The sequence below is a fragment of the Maylandia zebra genome, linkage group LG11 (genome assembly GCF_041146795.1).
Source record: "Maylandia zebra isolate NMK-2024a linkage group LG11, Mzebra_GT3a, whole genome shotgun sequence".
In the NCBI taxonomy this organism is placed as follows: Eukaryota; Metazoa; Chordata; class Actinopteri; order Cichliformes; family Cichlidae; genus Maylandia; species Maylandia zebra.
Genome location: NC_135177.1, coordinates 24,584,998 through 24,609,002, shown reverse-complemented (window position 1 = coordinate 24,609,002; position 24,005 = coordinate 24,584,998). Strand labels below are relative to the sequence as shown.

Sequence of the window (24,005 nt, the reverse complement as noted above, 5' to 3'; positions counted from 1 at the left end):
ACACACACTTGCAGTGCTGGTAAATGCTGAGTCATAGTCAGTCCTCCATTTTTGCCAATTTTAAAAAAGTTGGGAACAGAAAGAGAACTTTGCTCATGTTTTTGGTAAATAATACTGAACCTACATGCCAGCTCCCCATCATCAAATGTTTGTTTGTGCAATCCAACATGGCAGGTTATTACTAGTTTGGCTACAAGAGATTGCACCATCTGAGTTTACATGGTTTGATAGCCATGAAGAGTCCAATCTGTCTGGAAGATTTGTGCAAGCTGTACTTTTCCCTTCTCTTTGACACACAAACTGCTATATAAAAGATCAAAAGGGCACAGAGAGGACACCAAAGACTGCGATATCCTGCAAGCTGACAGCTGACATGCATCTTATCCAAAAGAAAGGTAAGAAGCCCCGATGCAGCTCCAGATATTCGTATGTCCGGATCTGTTTGCATGTGTGCTAATGCTGAGTCTGCTGTCTGTCATCAGCCACCTTGGGCATTAAAGGCCTCGCCATCCTCTGCGTTGTGCTCGGCCTGTTTGCTAGTGCTGAATCTGCTCAGGACGCAAACAACACAGAGGGAGAGCTGACCTTTCTAAAGCTGAAACTAGAGTCTTTGAAGGACCGCTTCAGACACATGTGTAACCAATACTCCGACCTGGCACACAACTGTTCAGCTCCAGGTACCAAATGTTCAGCAGATGAATGATAATTCAGTGCTTGTTTCTTGTTCTGCACCTTTCTATAAATGTTTAACTTGTATATTTGTCTGTCCCCGTGTCACCCTACAGCGATCAACTGCACAGAGTGTCCTGACGGGTGGGTTCACATAGGGGATCACTGCTTTTTCCTCAGCAACGATACCGACGGTTGGCTTAACAGTACGCTCAAATGTAAGGATATAGGCGGACATCTCGCCATCCTGACCACCAAAGAAGAGTATGTGAGAGTTTCTTTGTACTTTAAAAGTTTCAAATCTATTTCTTTGGAATTCACAAGTGCTAAAGAATTTGACTGTACCTATTTTTAGGACGCTCTTGAAAAAGAAGCCAGGACGATTGGGACATTTAACCCATTCTACTGGCTTGGGCTGAGTGACACTGAGAACAGAGGAGACTGGAAATGGGTGGACAACTCAACGCTTCAAGTTTCGTAAGTATGAATTGATTGATTCAAATTTCAATGGTCTTCTCAGGATGGTATCATCATACAAAAAGTGGGTGATCTAACAAAAAAAAATAAAGTAAAAAAATAAAGTAAAAAGCATTTCTGATGGTTGTTAACAGATACAGTTTACAAATGATCATCAGTTAGAGAGACAAATAGTTCTCACTGTGGATTGTGTGATGTTGAAGCTTGTGGACATTTAAAAATATGTAAAAGCTATTAGTTTAAAAATGTCCATCTGATGCTTTGTTAAAACAGGTTAATTCAGCTGCTATAGCTTTCGTGTAAAAAACCCTAAAAAGTTTTGGGGTTTCACTTATGAGTTTTTCCTCACTGTAACTCGAGTGCGATGTCTGCACCTACTGTGAAGACCACACAGGCTTTGTCTCATGGATGTAGGAACTTGCATTCTCTCAAATGGCCAGCAGGGGGCACCTCATATAGATGCAGAAAGAAGTCAGACTGTATGGAAGTCAATAAAGAAATCACTCATGAACACTTTCCTGATGCCTTATTGTTTCAATTGATAGTTATTTTAACACAAAATTATGCATTTTGTAATATAACATCAGATTGTAGTCAAAATGAGGATTAGGCCTGTGTCAAACCAGAGTGTGGTTTAGCTCAGGCCTAGTTACTGATTGATACGCTGCTGCCTTAAGAGCTGCAGTGCTCCTTGGGTCGCTCATCGTCATTGCTAAACTCAAGGTTTCATGGCAGGACTTTGCAAACCAGTGGGTGACACCATGCTGGCTGTGTCCATTTTTTATATACAGTCTGTGGTTGGTAGAGAAGCAGTTGGGAAACAGTAAAAAAAAAAATTGTGTGATTGTTGTTTATGTCAGTTAAATGACTCCTTTGGCCACTTCTAGATAGATGTACGGATCACATTAGAGTCTGTTTGGTAGTGCAGATTGCGCAAAAAATGAAGATAAAACGATTGCTGAAAATATGAATTATTAATTTTCAGTTTATAAAACAAAATGAAAATGCTGATGCTAATTCTGACCATTTTGCTCTTTAATCATATTTACTTAGTTAAACAATTTTAAACAAATATTTATATTATTATGACAAATGACAAACACGACATTTCTTTACAATCCTAAAGCAAACATGTATAAATGAACACGCTAGTCTGAATAATCATCGAGTAACCTATCGTTGGTTTAACGACAAACATTGTTGCATGGAGCTGCAGCACCTGCCTGCCTACACACTGAATGCTTTAGAGACTTAAAATGAAGGCCTGGGTGTTTCTGTAACGTTGCCATCATCTTTTATTTAGGTTTCATATGCTGTAAAGGAAACATACAGTTTGACACCTACACAGAGTTTTGGTTCATGCATGTTCACTAAAGACTTAACAATAAATGTACTTCTTTTGAGAAAACGGTGATCGAGGCAGAGTTGAGGATCAGCTTCGATTAAAATCAACCCAGATGGGTTCACAGAGCTCGCCAAGTCCTTAAAGAGCATTTTCAGCCTGTTAATCGGGCTTTTGTACACAGCAAAGGTTTCTTGGCACCAAGTACATAATTACTGGTTTAAGTAATGTGGGGTGTTTTTATTTTTATAGGTGTCATATTACTAATAATGCTGAAGAGGTTGCTAAAGTCTCTGGACTAGCCTATGGTGTATGTGAAATGAATTCCCTCCAACAGACGGTGTTTAGATTTATAGATGTTTTAATATAATTGCATGTCTCATTACGTCATGACATTTTTCCATGAGAAAACTGTTCGAAGAAGAAAACTACCACTGTTTTCATGAGAACATCACCATATTAGACATGATGAAAAGTACAAAGCACAAACATTTATTAAATAACCTTTACGGCAGTTCCCTGAAAACCTGATGGTTGCGCTGGAGGACAAGTCAATTTGATCTTTTTTTTTTTTTTTTGTTTTTTGCAAAACTTCACAGCAATTCATCAACTAGTATGTAGGTGTAGGCATGTTTTGCATCAGTTCCTCCATCCTTCAAACTAACTATAGTCACAACTAGAAATGTGCACAAGCACAAGGAACCATCCGGTAAATAAACAGGTCCTTTAGCTGGTGATGGCTCTTGAAGAATAAAGAATTACTTAAAAGTAATGCATCTTCCAAGACAACTGTTAAAACAGTGCACAAACTTAGCAGGTGAAATGCCACTTCAGCAGAATATTAATGAAAGTAATGTTAATCTTCTTCCATCTGCGTTGTAAAGATTTTGGAACACACTGAAGTCTGAGCCGGATAACAACGCGTCCGCTGGGGAAGCTGGAGAGGACTGTGCGGTGGTGGACACCCAGAATCACAAACTGGTACGACGTTCCCTGCTCCTTCCAGTATCGACGAATCTGTCAGATGGATGCCATCCCGCTAAATTAGCCCAAGAGGACCTCTACAGGAACATCACTCAGAAAGATTTTGATGCTTTATTGAAAACATCTGCTAATGTTTTTACACATTACAGTTTTCATCTTTCCATTTTTAGCAATAAACTTTACACAAATAATATGCTGCACATGTAAATTTACAGAAGCACCTACACATCTGAAAGCATTACAGACCTCCTCAAAAATATACATAAGGGTACAGGAAATTTAGTCTACAGATAGACTCAAAGTGTAAATGATTTAAAGTCACAGACGGTAATAATCATACACAAAATACATAAAATCAGTCCAGATTGCCTGATATGTTTGATCCTCAATCCAACAAAACTCTTTTGTACTTTCCAGTATGGCAAAATGAGAGATGTAAATCCAGGTAATCAGGTAAATCAGAACATATCAGATCAGAAATTCAGCGTGTTCCCGTTTCTTCTTAAAGATCCGGTCTGTGAGCTTTCATGTTCTGTAAAATCCTTTTGGTTTGGGGCTGAAAAAGAAAAAGTCCCAGGTTTCTGTTTGAGTTATGGAAACTGACGCAGAACTACAAAAGCCAAATCATAAATGCTTATTTAAGTAATGTTCGTACTTCAAAAAATATCTCATGGCTCAAAGTGTCATTCAGATTTTAGTGCTAATAAGTGTGCATGCTTATAAATGTGGCTTTGGAGCCATTTTACCAGTTCAGGAAATGGTTAGTACGTACTTTTTGCACTGGCAGAGTTGATGCCTGAGGAGTCTCGTTTTCTGCTAATGTGAGTGACAAAGAGGCAGACACAGAGGGGTAACTCTTAAAGCTGAACTAATAACTCAGTGTGATTGAAAAGAAAGGAATATGAACGGCTGAACTGTACTTTTCTGCGTCGGTAGTGGATGAAAGCGAGCACGAGGAGGAGGAGAAGGATGACTGCTGCGCTGCAAATGATCACCAGCATCCACACACTCAGTCTGGGTTCTGTACACAACAGAGACAGACAGTCATCAAACAGTATACAGTATAGAAAGAACACATCATGTAAAAGAAGTTTCTGTCTTAAAATTTTGTGGTCACAAGGTCAGGCCCATGTCACACTTCCTGCTCGTCTCACTTCCCGTGCTCACCGATCTTAAGCAGTATCTCATCTGACGTCAGCTTGTTGCCGCCCTGCCACAGCTCACACCCCCACTTTCCGTTATCTTCTTTGCCCACTTCCGGGACAGTAATATGGGTGGGGTAAGAGATGTAAGATGACGTTTTAGGTGAAGTCCAATTTAACTTCATATCATTGGGCAGCTGGTCACCAGTGCTGCAGGACAGATTGACCTGCTGACCGTAGATTAGCTCTGCTTTTGGGTGGGCGATGACTGGAGACGAAGCAGAAGAGAAAGAACAAAGAAATAAAATGAAAAACATGCATTTTATAAAATAAATTGCTTCAAAGAAGTTGTCTGTAACGGCATTTTCCTGAAATCAGACTAAAACTTTGGCCACGAAAGCAGCGATGATGTCTAAACAAGACATTTTGATTTCTTTCCCAAATAAAAGCTTGTAAAAAACAAAAGGTTTGGCTTCAAACCTCCACATGTGAATGCTGTAGAAATTCAACATCTCACATCAATATTTAAATATAGCTTTTATCATTTGAATATAATGTGAGTTGTGGGTTTGCTTGAGAACAGTCCAGAGAAATTGTGTTATAGGAGCAATTTCCTGTGAGTAAATACATCAGATCTGTATTTGTTTCTGGTTCTACTTTAAAAAACATTCAGCCGCAACTGAGAAATCATAGTTTACTTCATAGATTCTCATAACACACGGTCCAATTAAGATTCACTGTGTTAGCACGCTGTTCTGGCAGAGGGGATGCTTAATACAGCCAATTAAAACAAGAGGAGCTTGTGAATTAGAAACATGTCACACTGTGGACACTTGCAAATAAATTCAGTAGCAGAGAAATGAAAATACTGGCCGAGCAGGAAGGCAGCAAGAGCGGTCACAAAGAAAAAATAACCCTAAATATAACGGAGGTGAGTGTAACACAGAGCTGGTCTTGTCAAAAAAATGTGACTTACTTTCCAACACCACTACGTCTACTGTGGTCTCCAGGGTCCTGCCATTTTTAAATTTCATTGAGCACGTGTAGCGCCCTCTTTCTTCTACTGTTGCCTTTGATTTGGTCAAAGACAGATTTCCGTTTTTAATGTTATATACAGGAGACAGTCCTTTGTCTTTACCCTTCTTCCAGGTAAGTTTTTCCAGATCGAGGGAGAAGAGCTGCTCCTGATTGTCAGAAAGGGTGCCTGAGGAGAGTTTAGGAGCAAAGTGCCACTGAACTTCCTCAATCTCCTTTTTTTTCACTTGTTCCCAGGTAACAGGAGAAATTAAAGAACAAGGGATGGTGAGAGGCGAGTCTGTGGATGTATACTGATGTGAAGGCACAGGGGCGAGGTCTAAAAAGGAGGAGAAACTGTTAGAAACCTGATCTTAAAGATGAGGATACACAACTGCGAAACAAATGCAAACACACAGAAACTCACCCACAACTGTAACAGAAACTGGGAACTTCTTTTCATTGGCATTTTTTTTCACTACGCAGTCCCACTGGCCGTTGTGTTCACTTCTGGCTTGAATGTAGACTATTCCTTTGTTTCCTTCTCTGTTTCCCTGGGGACTGAGCCAGTAAATCTCAGGTGTGTTTTGAGGAACACTTCCCAGACTGCAGGTCAGACTCAGATAATCGCCAGACAACAGAGGAGAGGCTGATTTCTCAATCACTAGCACAGAAAACAAGCAGAATAAAGGAAACAGAATAGAAGTGATATGTTTTACATTTTAAAATAAACTTTTTTCACATACGTAGTTTAAAAAAACAGATTGTCATGTCCAATGAATTCATAAAGGCCATGTTAAGAAGTTAATAAGTTAAACTGCTCTTACATCAAACATCTCAGGACACAAATTAAAAACATGCGCTATATTTGAACTTGTGTAAGACTGTTGAATATGATGCAGATATGTAAATACAGTGGTTTAAACTTTAATAACCATTAATTAAACTTACACACTAATCATGTGACCTTATTTTTGCTCTTACCATTGACTTGAATGACTTTAAATACAGTGATCGAGTCACGCTGACCGGCTGCGCTGATTTTACAGACAAAAGTCCCAAAGAGGTCTTCCTGCAAAGCGTTTATGACCAGCGAGGCACCAGTTAAGGACAACCTGTTTTTCCACTTCTCATCTACAAGGCAGAAAGTTATTGTTAAAAATATTTTTTTATTTACCTGTATTTCCCTGCTCAGTAACAATAAATAAATAATATATACATAAATATATGGTTTACCATTACTGAATCCCTTTCCGCCTAAGGGGTTAAGCCAGGCAAGTTGATGACCATCCTGTTTTTCAAAATACCAGTACACATAAGAGTTTGCTGGATAGGATGTTGGCTCCAAGGTAATATCCTGTCCCTCCTTAGCATAAATCTCTTTCTGAGCACCTACAAGGATGAGAAGGATGTTATGTGTTAATACGGAATATCAAACAGTCCAGTTTCCAAATGAAAATAAATGAGTCTACAGTCAGGGCGTCTTACCGGTAGTTGACACAATCACAGCGATAAGAAGGAGAAGGGACTGAATGAAGTTCTTCATCCTTGTTATATGTCTGAAAAATATAATAAAAATATAGTTTATAGATTTTTATAGTGACTATAAGCTTTCTTTTTATAGCTTCTTTCAAATGTTAACTTTTTTGATTAAGACTTCAAGCCTGATTATGTACAACTTTCTTAAAAGAGCAGAACAATATTCAAGAAATGTATTACTTTCTTTACATCAGAAAGCCCGAGGTATAATTGTTATATATTATATGATCACAAATGTATGTAGTTCTTTGAAACAGATACAACACAGAAGAAAACCATAAAGAAAATCTCCATGGAATTAAATTCCACATCAGCCTGCTTCTTCAGTTTATATGACAAATCCAATTTACTGTTCAATTGTCTGAGATTTGCTGCCTGAACTCAATACAATCCTTTAAAAAAATGCATTGACCGATTGATTTGAGGGTGTTTAGTAGTGATGTTGTACTTCACTGCATACGAATCAATAAATAAATAACTCTCTATGTAACCTGTAGATGAAACTTGAAGGTCTTTCAGAGCTGTTGAACAGGTCCGCAATACATCGTAAATATGTCGTACTATATTTAATCATTTAGTGACAAACAAGAAGAAAAGTAGATGTTGAAAAATAAGCATTTCAGTAAAAATGAGTCTTTAGTTTAGTTGTAGCGTCCTGTGTATATTGAAGTCTGCTGCAAAGTGAAATCATTCAACAGGAAGCAAAGGGGGGTTTGTGGTGGTCTCAGATTTTGAGAGATTTGAGAAGATAAAAGACAAGTAGTTCAGAGAGCTGAGAGTAGGCGGCCTGTGGTGGGCTTTGGATGAAAAGAAGCAGACAAATGTTGGAGGGAAGAGACTCAGAGCGTAAGCTGGCTTGTGGTGGGACTTGATTTAGTGAAGGGTGCAGATTCTTATCCCAGTCCTCCCTTCTTCTGCCTCTCACACCCCCTCTCTTCCTCCTGTGTTCCACGAAAGACGGATCTCTCCACGCTTAAAAAGACCACAGCACCGGCAGCACACCTAGACTGTGGTTTAAGGTAGATGTTTCTCTCTTTTTTTTTCTGTTTCACCCCTTATCTCTGTTTTTCTTCTCTTTGCCTGTACGCTGTGTTATGGTTGTACACAGAAACTCTAAATGTATGTTTGTGTAAAAAGATAAATAAATGAATATTGAAAAAATGTTAAAAGAGGGCATTTATGTGCCCTCCCAACAAACACACTCTTGAAGGGGAAGCAGCTTTAAAGTAAGATTATGAATATTTCTTTAATGTATAAGCCGATGTTCATTAAAGACTTTTTATTTTGAATGAGCAGATTGAGCGAATCAGATTTATTTGTGCAACACTCCACAATTTCCAGAGATCTTAGGAACTATTTGACTTTTAAATGATAAGACTTGAGTTCAGTATCAGATTTTTCCTTTTTGGATTAAACACTTTAGATCAAAACATAAATCGATCAAAAATAATAAATTATTTTGATTGAAGAAAAATGGCAATGCTGTGATGACACGATTCTCTATGAGATGTGGATAAAGCTGTGGGCTCTTTATTCGTGAAACAGACGAAGATCAGAGAATTGTTCATCAAAATATTCTTCAATAGTGAGGTAAAACAGAACTTTACGCCTAAATACAGGTTTTTTTTATCGGCGACCGAATGTGTATGACTGTGTACGTGACAAATAAAATTTGAATTTGAATTTGAATTTGTTTTAAATCTAAATTTAATGCGTTATTGTATATAATATGTGGAGACACACAATAACTGCTCGTGTCCAGTTATTTTGAGTTATTGTTTAAGGTTTAACTGCTAATAGATATTTAAACTTACGGTAAAATTAAAGGTTTGCGGAGTCTCTAGTTTGGGCCAGCCCGGGCGCCGGCTCTACATGTCTCTGTGCAGTAAAGTGCCCCCAAATACCTTTAATAATATTACAGGTTTTCACTAGTTTCACCATTGGAGGGAAAATCAGCTCCACGTATGATGCACAATGTCCTTATGGGCTAAATGTGCATAAATGTGTTGGGATAAATATAAAAGTCACCAAGTCCTCCTTTGTCCTACTAATAGCCTCATTATTCACATGAAAAAATAAAAAATAAAAATTCTCGTAACAGCTTTAGAGTGCAATCATCTCTCTAGGGGTCTCACTCTTAAAATCTTGAATTAAAAAAGCTAATTGTTAGCGCTCATAGATAAGCCAGCTACCAGAAGAAGAAAATCAACAGGAAATATTAAAATCTGAGGTGTTTTTGTGTTGAGGGAGAATGTCTCAGAGAATTTATGCTCCAATATAATCTATTTCACTCGACTGAAACTGCATAGTGTTTAATATGAATTGTATCAGAGTTTGTAAGAAACAATAATGAGGGAAGATCGGTGATGGAGTGAAACTGATGACAAACTGACGTTCAAAGTCATCGCACCTGTGGAAGTATAACCCAGAAACCAACATGATCGTATCTGCAGTCAGGAGGGAGCTACAACAACAAATACAGAGATGGGGGGGAGGGGAGGATGAGGGTCAGACACAGCAGAGAGATGAAGGAGGGGAGCTGAATGAACAGAGAAACCAGATTAACAGCAGCATTTCATTTAATTTCATTCATCTCATTTTTTTTAATCTTCATTTGTCTTATTTATTCTTTTTTTTTGGCCAGACTTTAAATTAATTTGACAAAAAGTTTCCTTTATTTTTTTCACCATCACCTCAAACATATTTTATTTATGAAGCTTAAGAAAAAATTAAAGTGTTAGATTGTTTGTTTTTCAGAAAAATCAGGAATAGTTGTGTGTCATAAAGCGTGAATTTGTGAGTAACTTAAAAAATAACTATCGCTAATGCTACGTCAACATATTTAGTTCAAGCTAAAATAATCCACCGGTGTAAATGTTTATATCCTATTTTATTGTAAATGTATAATTTGAAAATTACACATACATCTTTTGCTCAGCGGTCATCTGTTTTGTACGGGTCAGTTGCTCAGCGCTTAAACGATTATATGTTTTAGTTAAATGTAAGAAAAAAGAAATACAAGAAATGGATTAGCATTTTAACATTTTTAATAATACGATCTGAAATTACATTTTCAGGCAACGTTTAATGTGTGTGTTTTTAAAATCCTCCAAAAAGTTTATTATTTAGTTTTTCTTTCAGTTTTTTCATATCTGGAGAGGATAGTCACTGCGCTGTCGATTTATAAAACTTACCTTGGAGCTCTAATTGCATAAAACTCAGCGTGATATTCTGGCTCCACTGGGCCTGTTGAGGCTTTACATGTTTATATTTCAAACTTATTATTTAAAAAAAATGTGATACTGATAATTCTAGTATAAATTAACTTTACAACGTGTGCCGTGGTTCTGAATTATGTGTATATTAGGTTAAAATCTGAAAAATTACACAATACTTACAGCGGCTGCTCAGTGCAGAGTGTCCCTCTGTGCTCAGTGATCCGGAGTCAGTCGGAAGTGTTGTATATTTATCAAACGAGCCCTCTTTTTAAATGCCGTTGCACCTCCCTCAGCACTGATTGGCCTGGAAGACACACACACAGATGCTGATCAGACCCAAAGTCAGAAAAATGACCTTTGATTGGTTGTTAAACTCTACTCAAGATCAGTTTTCGAAACTTTTCTACCCCCTTAAACTGTTTACCGTTGGGTACTGTTTAGAGTAAACAAAATATCTAAGATTCATATACACAAAACACTGAAACGCATCGCTTTGGCAGTGTAATCATGTCGTCATTTAATCAGTAAAATTAAATGTTTTTTTGAGTTTCTGTTTTTACTTTTAATCTGTCCAGTGGCTATAATAACAAATAGAGAACAAATCTTAATGGGGTAAAATGTCTTAGCTCATTAAGTATGAGATGCTGTTTATGTCATAAACTCTGTGAAGGGTCTCTCCGGACTCATTATCTATCCTTAGCACGTTCTAAGCGGCACATGAGCCGCTTACAAACTAATTTATTGTAATTTTCCACTGGTCTTATAATTGTACCAATTTAGATACATAATTAGTGTATCAGAATTCAAGCATGAACTGCTGAACCAATCTTCACAAAAACAGTTGACTGATGCAAATTAAAAATGCGACATTTCCTGGAGAGAAAGTCGGATAAAGTGCAGAACGGGATGAGAAAAGCAAAAAGTTTAGGGATGTTTTTTTTCCTGGGAGAGCGGCATATATGAGATTAATTTATATATGACGGAATAACAGACTTCATGGACTTAAAATCTTCAAGTCTATCGACGACGGTGCAGTGCAGCGTCTCTTCTGTAAGGTCTCGCTCTCACTTCCATGACCAGTGCTTTTCAGAACCTCTTCGCACTTTAAAATTGCCCTTATCGTTCATTTTTCCCCATCTTTGACATGTTTAGATTTCTTCCAGAAAGCAAACAAATATTGCTGTCTGAACACGGCGAGCGAATCATCAATCAACCAATAATCACGGCCTAAGTTTTAAAGTTCAGAACAAGATGAATGGATGTTAAAGTAGAATAAAGTCAACAAACACAATTACTTTGTGAAATTTATAAGTCCACCCAGCCGCGCGTGTAAAGGTGCTGAAATCACAATCGTACAAACATACCCGCCAGAATAAATGTTCACAATATGTCTTCTTCAGTTGTTGCTGAGTAGCTTAAATGTTACTCATTTTTCGATGTATATAATCTGTTTGTGCTTGTTACGGAGCTCCGCCGAAGCTACAGCATCGAGGAAAACATTCATCAAAATAAAAACCACTGTGTCATGTTATTTGGCGGTAACTAGCAGTAAATTGAAATTTCCTTTCAATCTAAGATTCGATGAACTGATTTTAATAAAACAAACTGTACTGAAATGTAAAGATTTGTCGAGTAAAGAAAATCTTCCCTTTGTGCGTTTGACAAGAAAAGACCCGCCAAACGGTCAGCGCGGGTGAAAGCGATCAATAGTTTTTTATTGAATGTTTCCGTCTTACATAATTCCCGTTTCTTTATGTCTTACCAGCAAATTTGTATTAAACAGAAAAACTGATCGAACTTCATCAGAACAATGCTGGGTTTGCGAGTTTTAACTTCAAATGACCGCGTGGACTCGTTTATGACGTTAGCGGTGTAGAAATATTTGTCTTTAATCTTTAATCATGAAAACATTTCCTACCATGAATTCATCGGTCTACTTCACTCATATTTTTTCATAGATTACAGGAATTGGAACAATGGTGTGTCAGGGATAATGGAAAGTTGTGTGGGGTCATGTATGATGATGGAAATGTTTCTGGTTTGTTTTATTTAAATGTTTTTACTTGGAATCGCTGCATTACAATGTTTTACAGTGAGCGTAGCTAACAGACTCAGAGAACCAAATCTGCAAAAGTCGAGCACATACTCGGTGCCCGATGACGATGAAATATAGCTAAAGCGTTTGAGTTGGGTAACATCAAAATGATTTAAAACCGTTGCTGATTACATTAGAATAAACACAAATAGAGCCATGTAAATTAGGTTTTGTTGTATAAAGTATAAAGGGGTCACTTTAGTTGCTAAAATATCTGGGACCCTTGGTTAACAGACAAACACGTGAATAAAAGGTTGACCAGACTGAGGTCTATGACGGCCAACATCAGTCTGTAAATGTAACTGTGCTAAATGTAATTATCAGCAAACTACTTTGTTCATTTAAAAAAAGGCACGCAGCATCAATCCAGTTCATTTTACCAGAGTGTGATCAAATTCATGGTAGAGGCGATATTCTTCTTTTCTTTGACATGAAGGCAATCGGTCGTCATCAGTCAATCTGCCATGCCACTAAAATTCATTTATACGTATAGCTTGCAGAGTTCGGGCAGTCCGGGAGAAATATAACAACACCTTTCCCTCAATCTCCCTTCTTGACCTGAAAAGTGATATAAAGAGTCCCACAGATGACTCTTGTTGGGGATCGGTATCATAATTTTGAGCTTAAGATTTCAGATTCTCTGCACATTTCACTTTTCTCTCTGTACGGCACTCTGATTACTCATTGCTTTATTACTTAATAATAGTAACTGTCCACCTGTGAGGGAGCTGATCATCTGCTTGTTCTTATTTGCACTCCTAAAATGCAGCCGAGTCACATCTGCGCTCGACTCAACAACATCTGTAGATTTCTGTGTTTTCTCACTGTTGTCAGCTTCTCAGCTTCTCAGAAGTTGTACACACGAGCTGTATGGGTGAGTACAGTATTGCCTTACAGCTATGGCAGCTGTGCTGATGTGCTAGATAAAACATTAAACTGCAAACTAATTACAAAAATTAGAGCATCTTTGATGTCCTCAGAAAACATGAGAGATCCTGTGACTGGAAGATTACATTAAATTGAATCAAAACTGCTTAAAATTTGGGCACAATACCAGTGAAGTACTACACTTTGAAGGCAGGCCTGAGAGGCTCAGCAGCATGTTTGACACAGATGCACTGACTCTGTAAAGGGTTATCGTTTGGCTGTTTATTCTGCTGAAATAGAAGCTAATCGCTTATTTTTCATTCAAGAAATCAGATGATCTCTTCCATCACAGCTAATGAAGGCTACAGGGATCAGACTGGTGCTGCAGAAACATGCTGCTGAGGTGGTTTAGATACAGGAACCACAACAAGGACAAAACAAACATCTCACACACGTCTCATGTGTCTCTCTGAGGTTTCTCTGCCTGCCTCTGTACTGCCTTCATGAAGGGCTCACACCTGCTTCTGTTCCTTCTGAGCTCGAAATGAAACAAGCTTTTGTTCACTCGTAAAGCAAAACCTTCACGTCTGTGCTGCCTCAGCCAAACGTTTGCTTACAGGCCTAAATGAAATGAGCTTTTAAATGGAGCTCCTTTCAGATTACTCGGATATAAAAGCGGCTGCAAAGCCCGCGATCAGCGCGACACCCCTTTCTTTCCTCGGTGGATGCATATTTGTTTATGAGCTGTGATTTTGATGGAAAACACCTTGAAAGTGAGGACTCCCTCATTAGTCACACACACCTAACGAGGGGGTGTGCACCACACTGTGTCATTACTGAAAAAGAAAAAGACAAAGTGTGGGCCACAAGCAAGAAAGATGGGTGATTCACTTTTTTCATATGCCTCTCATGCTTCCTCAGCCTCCAATCTCTCCTACAGAGGGTTTCCCTCGGCAATCGATCTCTATTTCCTGTCTCTGACTTGCGCTGGTTTTATTGTATTTGATAAAATTACAGGTTAGACTTATGGCGTGCGATTTAGCCAAAGACGGGAGGATGTGCTGAAGGTGCTGGGTGTGTGCTGGAAGTTTAAGAGTCTGTGGCTGTTTTTGTGTTTCATAAATAAACAAAATGTCAGTGGAAAAGATGTTAAGAATCAGAAACAAGTGACATTCTCCCTCAGTGCCTGAAAACATTTAGTGTGTTTCATCATGAGGGGAACTTCATTCAAGCTTCTTTGAAACCTCAAACTTGTGAAACAGTCGCAAAGACAGAAAAGTTTACTGTCTCTCCCACTCATCGCTAAAACCTCCATCATCAGTATCTGTAAGTTATTTTTGGTTTGTGGGCCGCTGGATGATCCTTTTTATCAAAAGGAAAATGTAGATTTTGCCACAGTTCATGTAGATTTTCTAATTCATATGGACTGCACACGACTGCTACTATAAATCTGTGATTAAGATGATGAGGTTAATGATGACGTTTGTTTGCAGTGGAAACACTGCTGTATATTTCCACAGCGCCTACAGACGTGTGTGCAGCATATGCGCTGAGCGTAGCTGAAGCACGTTACTGCATTCCTGTAAGTAATCGAGATAATATGATTATTCGCTTATTGTAATAAATGAATAAACAAAATGGAAACAAAAAACATTTGATGTCAGTTTTAGAGCATTTCTCAAAACAATGACACAAACAAAATTCAGTTTTCAGTCAGTAATGTTTTTCTGTACATCCTACAGTTTATATCCGGAAATTATGGAAATGTTTTGCAATTTTTTTTCCATCAACATGCATTCAAATAAGAACTAAATGCATTTTAATTGCATAAACGTTAGGCACAAAAACACTATTCCACTACTCACATGTTGCCACTCATTGTACAGACGGCCACATTCAAAGTGTCAGGAAGAGTTCAGTGATGTTCCTTTGCTACATCTGCCCAATAGCTAAAAAACACACTAAGCTGCCATTAGATTAAATAATCAAATCATTTTAAAAATATGCCTCACATGTGCATTTGTGCAGTTTTTTTGTTCGCTGCAGGCTCAGCCTTGCGGCGTTGATTTTGAGGAGCCTGCTTCCTAATGCCGCTTCAGAGGCAACAGGAGAGGCAGATTTTTTAATGGGCAAAAATCATCTTCAAAGTTAAAGGTAAACTAAAAGAAATAGAAATAGAAAAAGTGTTTATATTGCCTTTGATAATGATGATCATGACCTGCGGTACGAGTCCAAAGTTTGCAGACTGATGTTTAAAAAGTATCTGTGACAAATTTAATAAAACATCTGATGCGCAAATACGCACAATAAAACACAGGCAATATGAAGCCAGTGTGACTTTTGGAAGATGTGAATGTAAACATCATTAATTCGGAAGTGAGAAATGTAAAGATGCATTTGTCGTTAAGTTTTCCACTCGCTGGGCTGCTGCTGATTTTTCGCAAACAGTTATTTAGTAGCAAACTACAAGCAAAACACACACATACTTGGTAGAAGACACAGTTTCCCGGTTCTATAAGGTAAAAGAGGCTTAACTTACTCAGCTGATGTCGTTCTGTACAAAGTCTTGTTACAAAATGTGGAGAAATAAAGAGATAATTCACTGTGACTGAGTGGGTCATCTCTCATATTATTATCTACTAATTTCTACCTCACAAAACAATGTTTACTCAGTTCACCCTAAATATCTTACGACTGTATAAGGAAAACGTCAAAGAGTCAATCTCCTGAACATGAAACATAAACATTTCGCTCTAAGCACTTTCTATTTCTTTTCCATGTGGGTAGTCAAATTAAGTGACACTCTTTTTAGCACGAAATCCCCCCCCCCTTCATGTCTGCTGCAATCATTAAATGTTAGAAAACACTGACAGAGAAACACAAAAAGGGAAAGACTTAATGGTACCTGCGTTATTTGTCACAACTTTAGGACGTCTTTTAAGAATGAAGACAATCTCATTAGAGCTGTATTAGACAGCCAGTACAGGTATACAGTGAAAGAGTTTCTATTAATATGAACCTACTGAAACAGGAAAACCAGAAAACATTTGTTACACAAACAGAGCTGAAGAGCATTTAAAAAGCCGGCCATAATTTAACCATAATGCTTCATTTCCTGATTCACTGCATGTTACCCTTTGCCTACTAACAACACTTTCACTTCTTTAGTTTTAAAAGCCAACAACACACAGCAAGACGAAGAGGAGCAGCTGAGACGCCACCTATGAGAGGACAACTTTAACAAACAAGAAAACAAATGATTTTAGCCTGCGACCGGTCACTGACCGATCACCCTCTGCAGGTTGCTTTAACAGCGATTCCAGTCATGAAAAGCTGCTCTGACACTAAAACCTGCGTGGAAGTGAAACACGAGGGGAGTTTACTGCAGGGAAATCACCCAGCACACGATCATTTCAAAAATAATCAGGAAATTCAGTTTTTAAAAAAGGAGTGCACCTGCAGTGGGGTTACAGCTGGCTGCTGTGTGCTGCCTCTCCCTGCTCTGAAAGCTCACACATCATCCTGCTTACTATTGCAACTGTTTTGTTTTGGTGTTTTTTGGTGTTTTTTGCAACAATCTGCTGCTGTTTGGCATTTAACAAATTTGTAATGATGGTGGCTACATTGGCACTTGTGTCAGGGTCATTACGTATGCACGTACGTTTGCAAAAAAACCCCTCTCCGAATACTTCGATCTAACAAACTGGAGCTGAAATCAAGGACAGTTTACAGAGTTTTGCGCTGTAGTTTGTGCCAATTCCTTTGTACAAAAAAATATTAACAGGAAGCTACTGTAAACTGTAAAAAGTACGTTATATATAATTCCTTTTTCTTTGGTGTTCAGAGTATTAATTCAGAAATGTTATGGTGGTTATTTTAAGCTATTACGTGTTGAGGCTTTACCACCATCAACGAGACTCCTGTAGGGTTCAGTTGTGCTCACTTTCGGGGTAGATGCTCTGAAGTTAAATACCAAAGCATTCCCCTAACCATGTTGTGGAAGAAAAAGGGGAACTTCTACAGAGCCGATATCTTGTCATAGTATGACAAAACCAAGAAACTAAACTCGGGGTGCCCGAGCGAGGAGATGCTGCTACAGTCATGTGGAAAAGATAAAAACACCCTCTTTGATCTCTAAAGTTTTAATGTATCACACATAATAAGAGAGATCTGATTCTTAGCAGTACTTAACATTATTTAAATACAACCTCCAATGAACAGCAACATGTGACATGACATATTGTGTCATTATTTATTTAGTAAACGTTAAAAGTTAAGAAGAAGTTTATGAATAATTAAACACATCCGTTTCTTATATAGCGCTTTTCTACTCAAGGACTCAAAGCGCTTATACATTTTGCCCCATTCACCCATTCACAGACAAGCGCTTGTTTCTACTTCTACAAGCCTGTTAACTTACTGGCATACAAATTGGAGCAGGGAGGGAATCAAAAGGGATCCAACTTCCAAAAAGTAGATGACCTGCTTTATCTCCTGAGCTACAGCCAACATAGCAAAATTGGTATGGCTCGGATCTGGACCACACAATGTGCTTACACATGGCTCACATACCGCAAAGAATGACGGCCTGTGCTGCCCCAGAACAGTTTCAGCTCTGGCCGCAGATGTCAGCCTAATGTGTACCTTAATCAAGCCGTGTAATAACAACATGTGCCGGAACATAATAGTGCAAAAGTAACATGAGGAAACTCTGTTCAGACAGTGAATGGACTGATTCTTATATAGCGCTCCTCTACTCTCCCAGATTACTCAAAGTGCTCTATACAACATGACACATTCACACACTTTCTCTTAACTGAGTGCTTCCTAACTACATTCATACACATTCACACTCTTGATATGCAGACTGGAGGAAACAGGGATCGAACCACTAACCTTCTGATCTACCTCCTGAGCTACAGCCACCCTGTGATAAACATGAGTAAACCGTCTCTAGGTTTAGGATAAAGTGTACACTCACAAACCTGTCAAACCTGCATTTGAAACGTTGGCTACCATAGCAGTATAGTATTGCAACATGGCATTTGGGTCTTCTAACTAAAATAGGAAAATAGGAACATAAATTATGTCATGATTGGCAGACCTGGCCCACATCTGGTTGACATACACCCTGCCATGACACCAGTCGGGCCAGATCTCTTTTCTATGATCCTGGGCCACATAACCAAAAACATAATCGAGCCAGATGTGGCATGCCATCACATAGCCAGTGCCATCTACGCCAAGCCTGACCCATATATGGATGACATACCACTTACCATGCCAGAAGTCAGCCAGCAGTGACGGCTTGGTACCAGATCCGGGCCAGACCTGCTTGCTATGTGGGAGCCACCACTTAATTCCTTCATCATAGGAATTAAGTGGTAAGTAGCAGCCTGGTGCTGATAATCAAATGCACTTCATTAATTAATCATGTTAACTGTTTTAACAGGCTACAGGTCTGGAGCATTCAGGTTTGTGTTAACAACAAGAAAGATATCAACGGTCTGGTAATCTAACTAACTGCTATATGTAAATGCTATAAATGCTTAAGGCCATTTCCTAACATTGTGAAGTTTATTATTCTACACCGAGAAAGATTGTTCATCAGTGGAAAACATTTAAGACAGCTGCTAATCTTCAGTGGACGTCCCAGCAAATTCACACCAAGGTCAGACTGAGCAATGCTCAGAGAAAGTGCCGAAAACCCAAGAGCTACATCTCAGACTCTACAGGCCTCAGTTTATTAGATGTAAAAGTTCATGACAATACATTCAGAAAAAGACTGAACAAGTACATCCTGTTCGGAAGAGTTGCCAGAAGAAACACTGTCTAAAAAGAACATGGCAGCATGGCTTTGCATCTGAACAAACCACACTACTGCTTTTAGACAGATCGAGCTAAAATAGAGAAGTTTGGCCATAACGCTCAGAAAAATGAACCACAGCTTATCAGCACAAACACCTCAACTGTCAAGCACAGTCAGGAGTAATGATTTATGTTTGTTCTGCTGTCACTGTCCTGAGCTGACAGTTAACTTTATACGAAACACTTTTAGAAATGTGAAGCAATCTGTCTGACGGCTAAGTCATGCAACAGAACAACGATCGCAAGCACAGCAGCAAATCAAAAGTCAAAAATCGAGATGTTGCAATGGCCCAGGAAAAATCCAGCTCTCAACCGGACTGAAATGATGTGTTGGGACCTGAAGAGAGTTGTGCACAAATGAATGCCTACAAACCTCAATGAACTAAAGTAAAAATGCAAAGAAAAGTGGGCCAACATGATGTGAGACACTGATAAAGTCATACAGAAAATGATTATTGTTAAAGGTTGTTCTGCAAGCTCCCGAATCTTCTATTTCACACAGTTTCTGCTTTTTCATCTAGTTTTTGTTAACTAAACAATGAAAGAGTTTAATCACATGTTGTTGTTTTTTTAATCTTTAAGGGTCGTGCGACCCAGTGTCGCACGACATCACATATTTGTGATCGCTTATAGCATCACAAATATGTGATGCTATAAGCGACCTTATAGCATCACAAATATGTGATGCTATAAGCGACCTTATAGCATCACATATTTGTGTTTTATAGTTTACTGCAGAGAAGTTTTGGAAGTAGACTGTTACTCTGATACTAACAGATGCAACACTACCTTACAACAACCTCACAGGTATGCGGCCATACAGCTGCTGTTATGGTATGCACATTTCTTTAACTCTACTGGCCTGACAGTAGGACAGGATGTGGTTGCCGTGTTGCCTGCAGACCCCTGCTGAGGATCAGATGATATTTTATTATGTCCTGATACATAAAAGTTCAGAATGGGAAAACGGTCCACTTCCTTTTTTCACATAAGCGTAATTTTACAGTAATATGCTGTTTATGGAGGTTACACAAACAATAAATACATGTATCGCAACAATGTCCTTCAACAGTGACATTTCTAACCTGCTGATATCAAGAAGTAAAAAATTTGATTTGCTGACCTGAATTTGGCTCCTGATGGTTTGTAGCGATGGAATGACAAGACAAATGGAAATAGCAGAAGGAGGGACACACCCTGGTTCAGAAATTGCAGTTTCACTTTGTATGACTGCATGTTTGTGTCTATGAGTGTGCACATTTGGGTAATACAGTGAAAAAGAGAACTGACTAATGCAGTCCCATGAAAAGGGAATCCTAATGTCTCATATGAGAACACCTCCAGTGTAGACAGGTTATATTTTCATAACAGGGTAAGGGAAACACATCTCAGTAATCGCCTACAGAGAACATCAAAATACATACAGTGTGTGCCTCTAGGAGACTTTTTGCTCACTGCTAAAGTCCAAGAAGAAGAAACAAGTACATTTAATGACTCTTCACGATGATATGCAACAAAAAGAGTAAATCAGCAGCACTTTAGTTAGTCAGTAATAAACAATAAATGGCTTTGAACTGCTCTGAACAGCTTTATGGGTGTTCCTGGATAAACAGAGATAAACAATTCAGTCCTTTGAATTGTAGGAACAGCATCCGGAGCATGAAGCTGAAACAACCAAGAACCCGGGGACATGTGATCGACATTCACAGGCCAAATCAGCCAACCAACCTCAATCCTACTGAGCAAACTGAAAACAGACTACCCTCGAAACGAGAAAGGCAAGAAGACAGTTCAGCAAGTAAGAAGTGCCTGCTGACACCTGTGAGGTGCAGCATTCAGCTGTACGTTAACATTTTGGTGTAAAAAAACAAAACAAACAGTCAACACTTTAAGCTCAAGGTAGCGCTTCTGTTTCAGACTGTGCTGCAGCGCTGTGCTGGTTGGCCACTGATGGAGTTTATCCGACATGTATGTTACCAAATTTCATTTGTGTCACAAAACATTTAGTTTTAGAGCAAACTGGAACATAAAATGTGAGCAGCAGAAGTAACATCATACAGATATGTGAAAACCAGCAAGTGTCTTAGTTAGAAGTTGGGCCGCAACGTGCCGCCTGAACAGCTTGGGTGCACTTTTCTACAATATTTGTGTTAAATCTTTGAGACTCTGCTGGGGGGGATGCTCGCAACTCTTTTCCAAGATATTCTCTCATTTGATTGGGAGAGCAGTTCAGTACATCAGCCTAAAATCATTCATACTGGGTTAAAATCTCGTGTCTCGGGAGGCCGTAGCACATTGTTTTATATTCAAACCGTTCAGTGACCCCTCGCGCCCTCTGGACGGGGGCATTTCCATCCTGGAACAGACCGCTCCCTTCAGGATAGAAGTGCTCCATGAAAGGATAAAGTGCAAATCAACTTTTTGGTTGCTTGATTTCTAGTGACGCTTTGCTCTCGAGGGACAAGCCCCTCAAAGTAAAAAGGGGCCACTGCATCGCATTGCTTCGCTGGCAGGGTCGGGGGTTTTCAGGATTTTCCTTTAATTTGTTACCATTTTGTAATATCATTTTTAAAATTGTGAGTTATATGACTCCTTTTAAGCTCTGGCAGTAGATAAAACATGGAGAAGCTGAAAGGAGGCGATCTATTAAAGCGCTCGCGCAGAAAGAGCCAGGTAAATTTATTTTTTAGTATTTTACACCAGATCTTTGTCCGTCTGCAGCCACTTTGCCATGTTTGCTAGATCTAATTTTAATGGTGCTTATCATGAGTAAAATTTAAAACACTATGAGCCACGGATTAGTGAAATCTAGACTGTTATCCTGATATAATGCTCAGAGATAAGAAAAGAAGCACTATAATCTCAAGTGAGATATCTCTAACACTAAATTATTGCCCATTTTTGTAATATTAATCAAAAAATTTGAGCCAGTTTAATCCTACACTTATTATATTTTATATTCGAGTGAGAGTACAGCGCTTGGTAAATTTCATTTCATTCATTTATTTATTTTTTCATTTATTTTATATTGGCAGTTTTCATAGGAAGCATTTTCAGTTTCAGGGTCCTCCTAAAACAAAACCAGCAGGACCCCGAGGCCACGCAGGCTCACTGCTTCACGACTCTTTGGGACCATTCAATAAAACAAGGCCGTCATTGATGTAACCACCGTACGTGCCACCTGTCTTTAACGAGAGGTCAAAACTTTTATTTGTTGCCTCTGAGTTTAGAGTTTGAAGCAAATATGAGATTTTACCACTTAGTGTGATCTAAAGTTAATTTCCTCAGTATAACAGCTGAACTATGCTCAGTGTTACAGTTTACAAGGAGATTTGCGTTAAACAAGCAAATTTTTCATTATATTACAATAATTTGCTGCCCACCACACGTAGCATTTGAACTAACCCTGCTATAAGTAAATTTTTTGGCATCGTCTGGCGTATTTCTGAAGATAGTACGCACGCTGGAAGCTTCTCAGAGTTACTTGTTTGTTAAAGAAAACTCAGCAGATGAGGTGCGATCCACACTCAGCTGTAAATGGCCTTTACGAGGGAACGCTACAGGTCTTATTTACCTGAACTAAATAAAAGCAGTACATTACTGTCGACACTATCAGTGCCAAAAATATAAAAATAAGATAAGCTGTGAGATTTTTTTCGACTTTTTAAGGCTGTTTTAAGGCAGAAGTTTTAACTTGTGAAAACATTTTTAATGTTATATACATAACATAAGAGAAATACTTTGCTACAGTGTGTTTTAGTAATTTATAAATGCCGTAAAAGAAACACTTTACCAAATGTGTTAAAAATATTTGAAGGTATTTGAAGCTTTTTGATTAACGTTGCTATTTACCTACAAAATTAAGCGTTCTGCATGGCACAAGGCCCTCAGCAAAGCTAGCACTATCATATTTTAGAGGAACAACACACACACTAAACTTAACATTCAAGCAAACCTGCCTGATTTTAAACTGTTAAGGATATTGTAACTTTCTTTACATTTTTTCAAAAAAATTAAAATTAGTTTATGTCCTGATTGCGTAAGATCAGGACAAATTTAGCATCTTATTGCAAAATCAACAATGTGTTGCTGGCGCTGCTGTTATTGCATAAATTTTGATCTTTACGTTTAAAGAGACTGCAGAGCAGAAAATTCTATTTTAGGCATTTCTGATGTGACATTTTGAAATCCTCCTCAGGGTTGTCATTAGGTTTAAGCACATCAGAGAGACTAATGAAGGCTGAAAGACGTCCCATAGAGGGTAAAATCTACAGATCAGGTCCGGCTCATTTGAGAATTGCTTAAGTCTGATGATAAAACAACCATAAATCTTTCAGTGTTGACGAATTTAATTCAATTCATGTGTTGACAGTCAGACACACTGAACGCTGGCTACGAACTGTGGATCGTCACTTTCTTCTAATGATATAAATATATATGAAAATAATTGTGCCAGTTTTTCAGGCAACAAACACAAACACGAGCAGATCAAATTCAAGACAAATCAGTCAAAAAACTTTTAAAAGCGGCCTCTGTTGGGACCACATTTGAATCTTGACCCTACGTGCCCCTTTACGTCTATCAGAGTGGATCTTTCGCAGCGTCTCTGACATTTGTCAGCATGTAGTTATGATTCGAGTCCTTGACATGTTGTTATCCTGATTAAAGTATCATCTCCCTTGAAGAAAAGCTTTGAAAACCTGCTACTATCACGTAAAACACTAAAGTATACATACAAAGTATTACAGAGTACTTACATGGGATCTTCTCAGTACAGCTATGAGTTCAGC

The 24,005-nt window shown here is 38.5% G+C and overlaps 2 protein-coding genes across 4 annotated transcripts; one reads left to right on the top strand and one right to left on the bottom strand.

The window, feature by feature from the left end:
- The first annotated feature begins 242 nt into the window (after nt 1-242).
- LOC101463920 (perlucin-like protein) lies at nt 243-3,628 on the top strand. The gene is given in 6 exon segments (XM_012919038.5): nt 243-395; nt 483-677; nt 786-937; nt 1,025-1,146; nt 3,373-3,463; nt 3,465-3,628. Coding segments are annotated over 6 exon segments (654 nt in total). The 5' UTR covers nt 243-373; the 3' UTR covers nt 3,537-3,628.
- Nucleotides 3,570-24,005, bottom strand: cd4-1 (CD4-1 molecule). 3 transcript variants are annotated; one of them, XM_004550833.5, is made up of 11 exons: nt 23,973-24,005; nt 10,566-10,689; nt 7,117-7,187; nt 6,865-7,020; nt 6,613-6,762; nt 6,056-6,292; nt 5,591-5,968; nt 4,640-4,882; nt 4,393-4,493; nt 4,245-4,288; nt 3,570-4,028 (listed from the first exon to the last, which is right to left on the bottom strand). In XM_004550833.5, exons 3-11 carry the CDS (start codon nt 7,172-7,174, stop codon nt 3,998-4,000), a joined length of 1,398 nt encoding a protein of 465 aa, XP_004550890.2. In that variant the 5' UTR covers nt 7,175-7,187; nt 10,566-10,689; nt 23,973-24,005; the 3' UTR covers nt 3,570-3,997. The 3 variants fall into 3 exon arrangements, with proteins under 3 accessions (XP_004550890.2, XP_004550892.2, XP_004550891.2); XM_004550835.5 differs by having other exon boundaries at nt 4,245-4,285; XM_004550834.5 differs by lacking the exon at nt 23,973-24,005 and adding an exon at nt 20,339-20,396.

Coding starts and splice junctions, on each gene's coding strand:
- cd4-1 (XM_004550833.5), bottom strand. CDS start 7,174: ATGAAGAACTTCATTCAGTCCCTTCTCCTTCTTATCGCTGTGATTGTG. Junction 7,021..7,116: donor TGTGATTGTGTCAACTACCG/GTAAGACGCCCT, acceptor TCATCCTTGTAG/GTGCTCAGAAAGAGATTTAT. Junction 4,289..4,392: donor TCCACTACCGACGCAGAAAA/GTACAGTTCAGC, acceptor CACTCACATTAG/CAGAAAACGAGACTCCTCAG.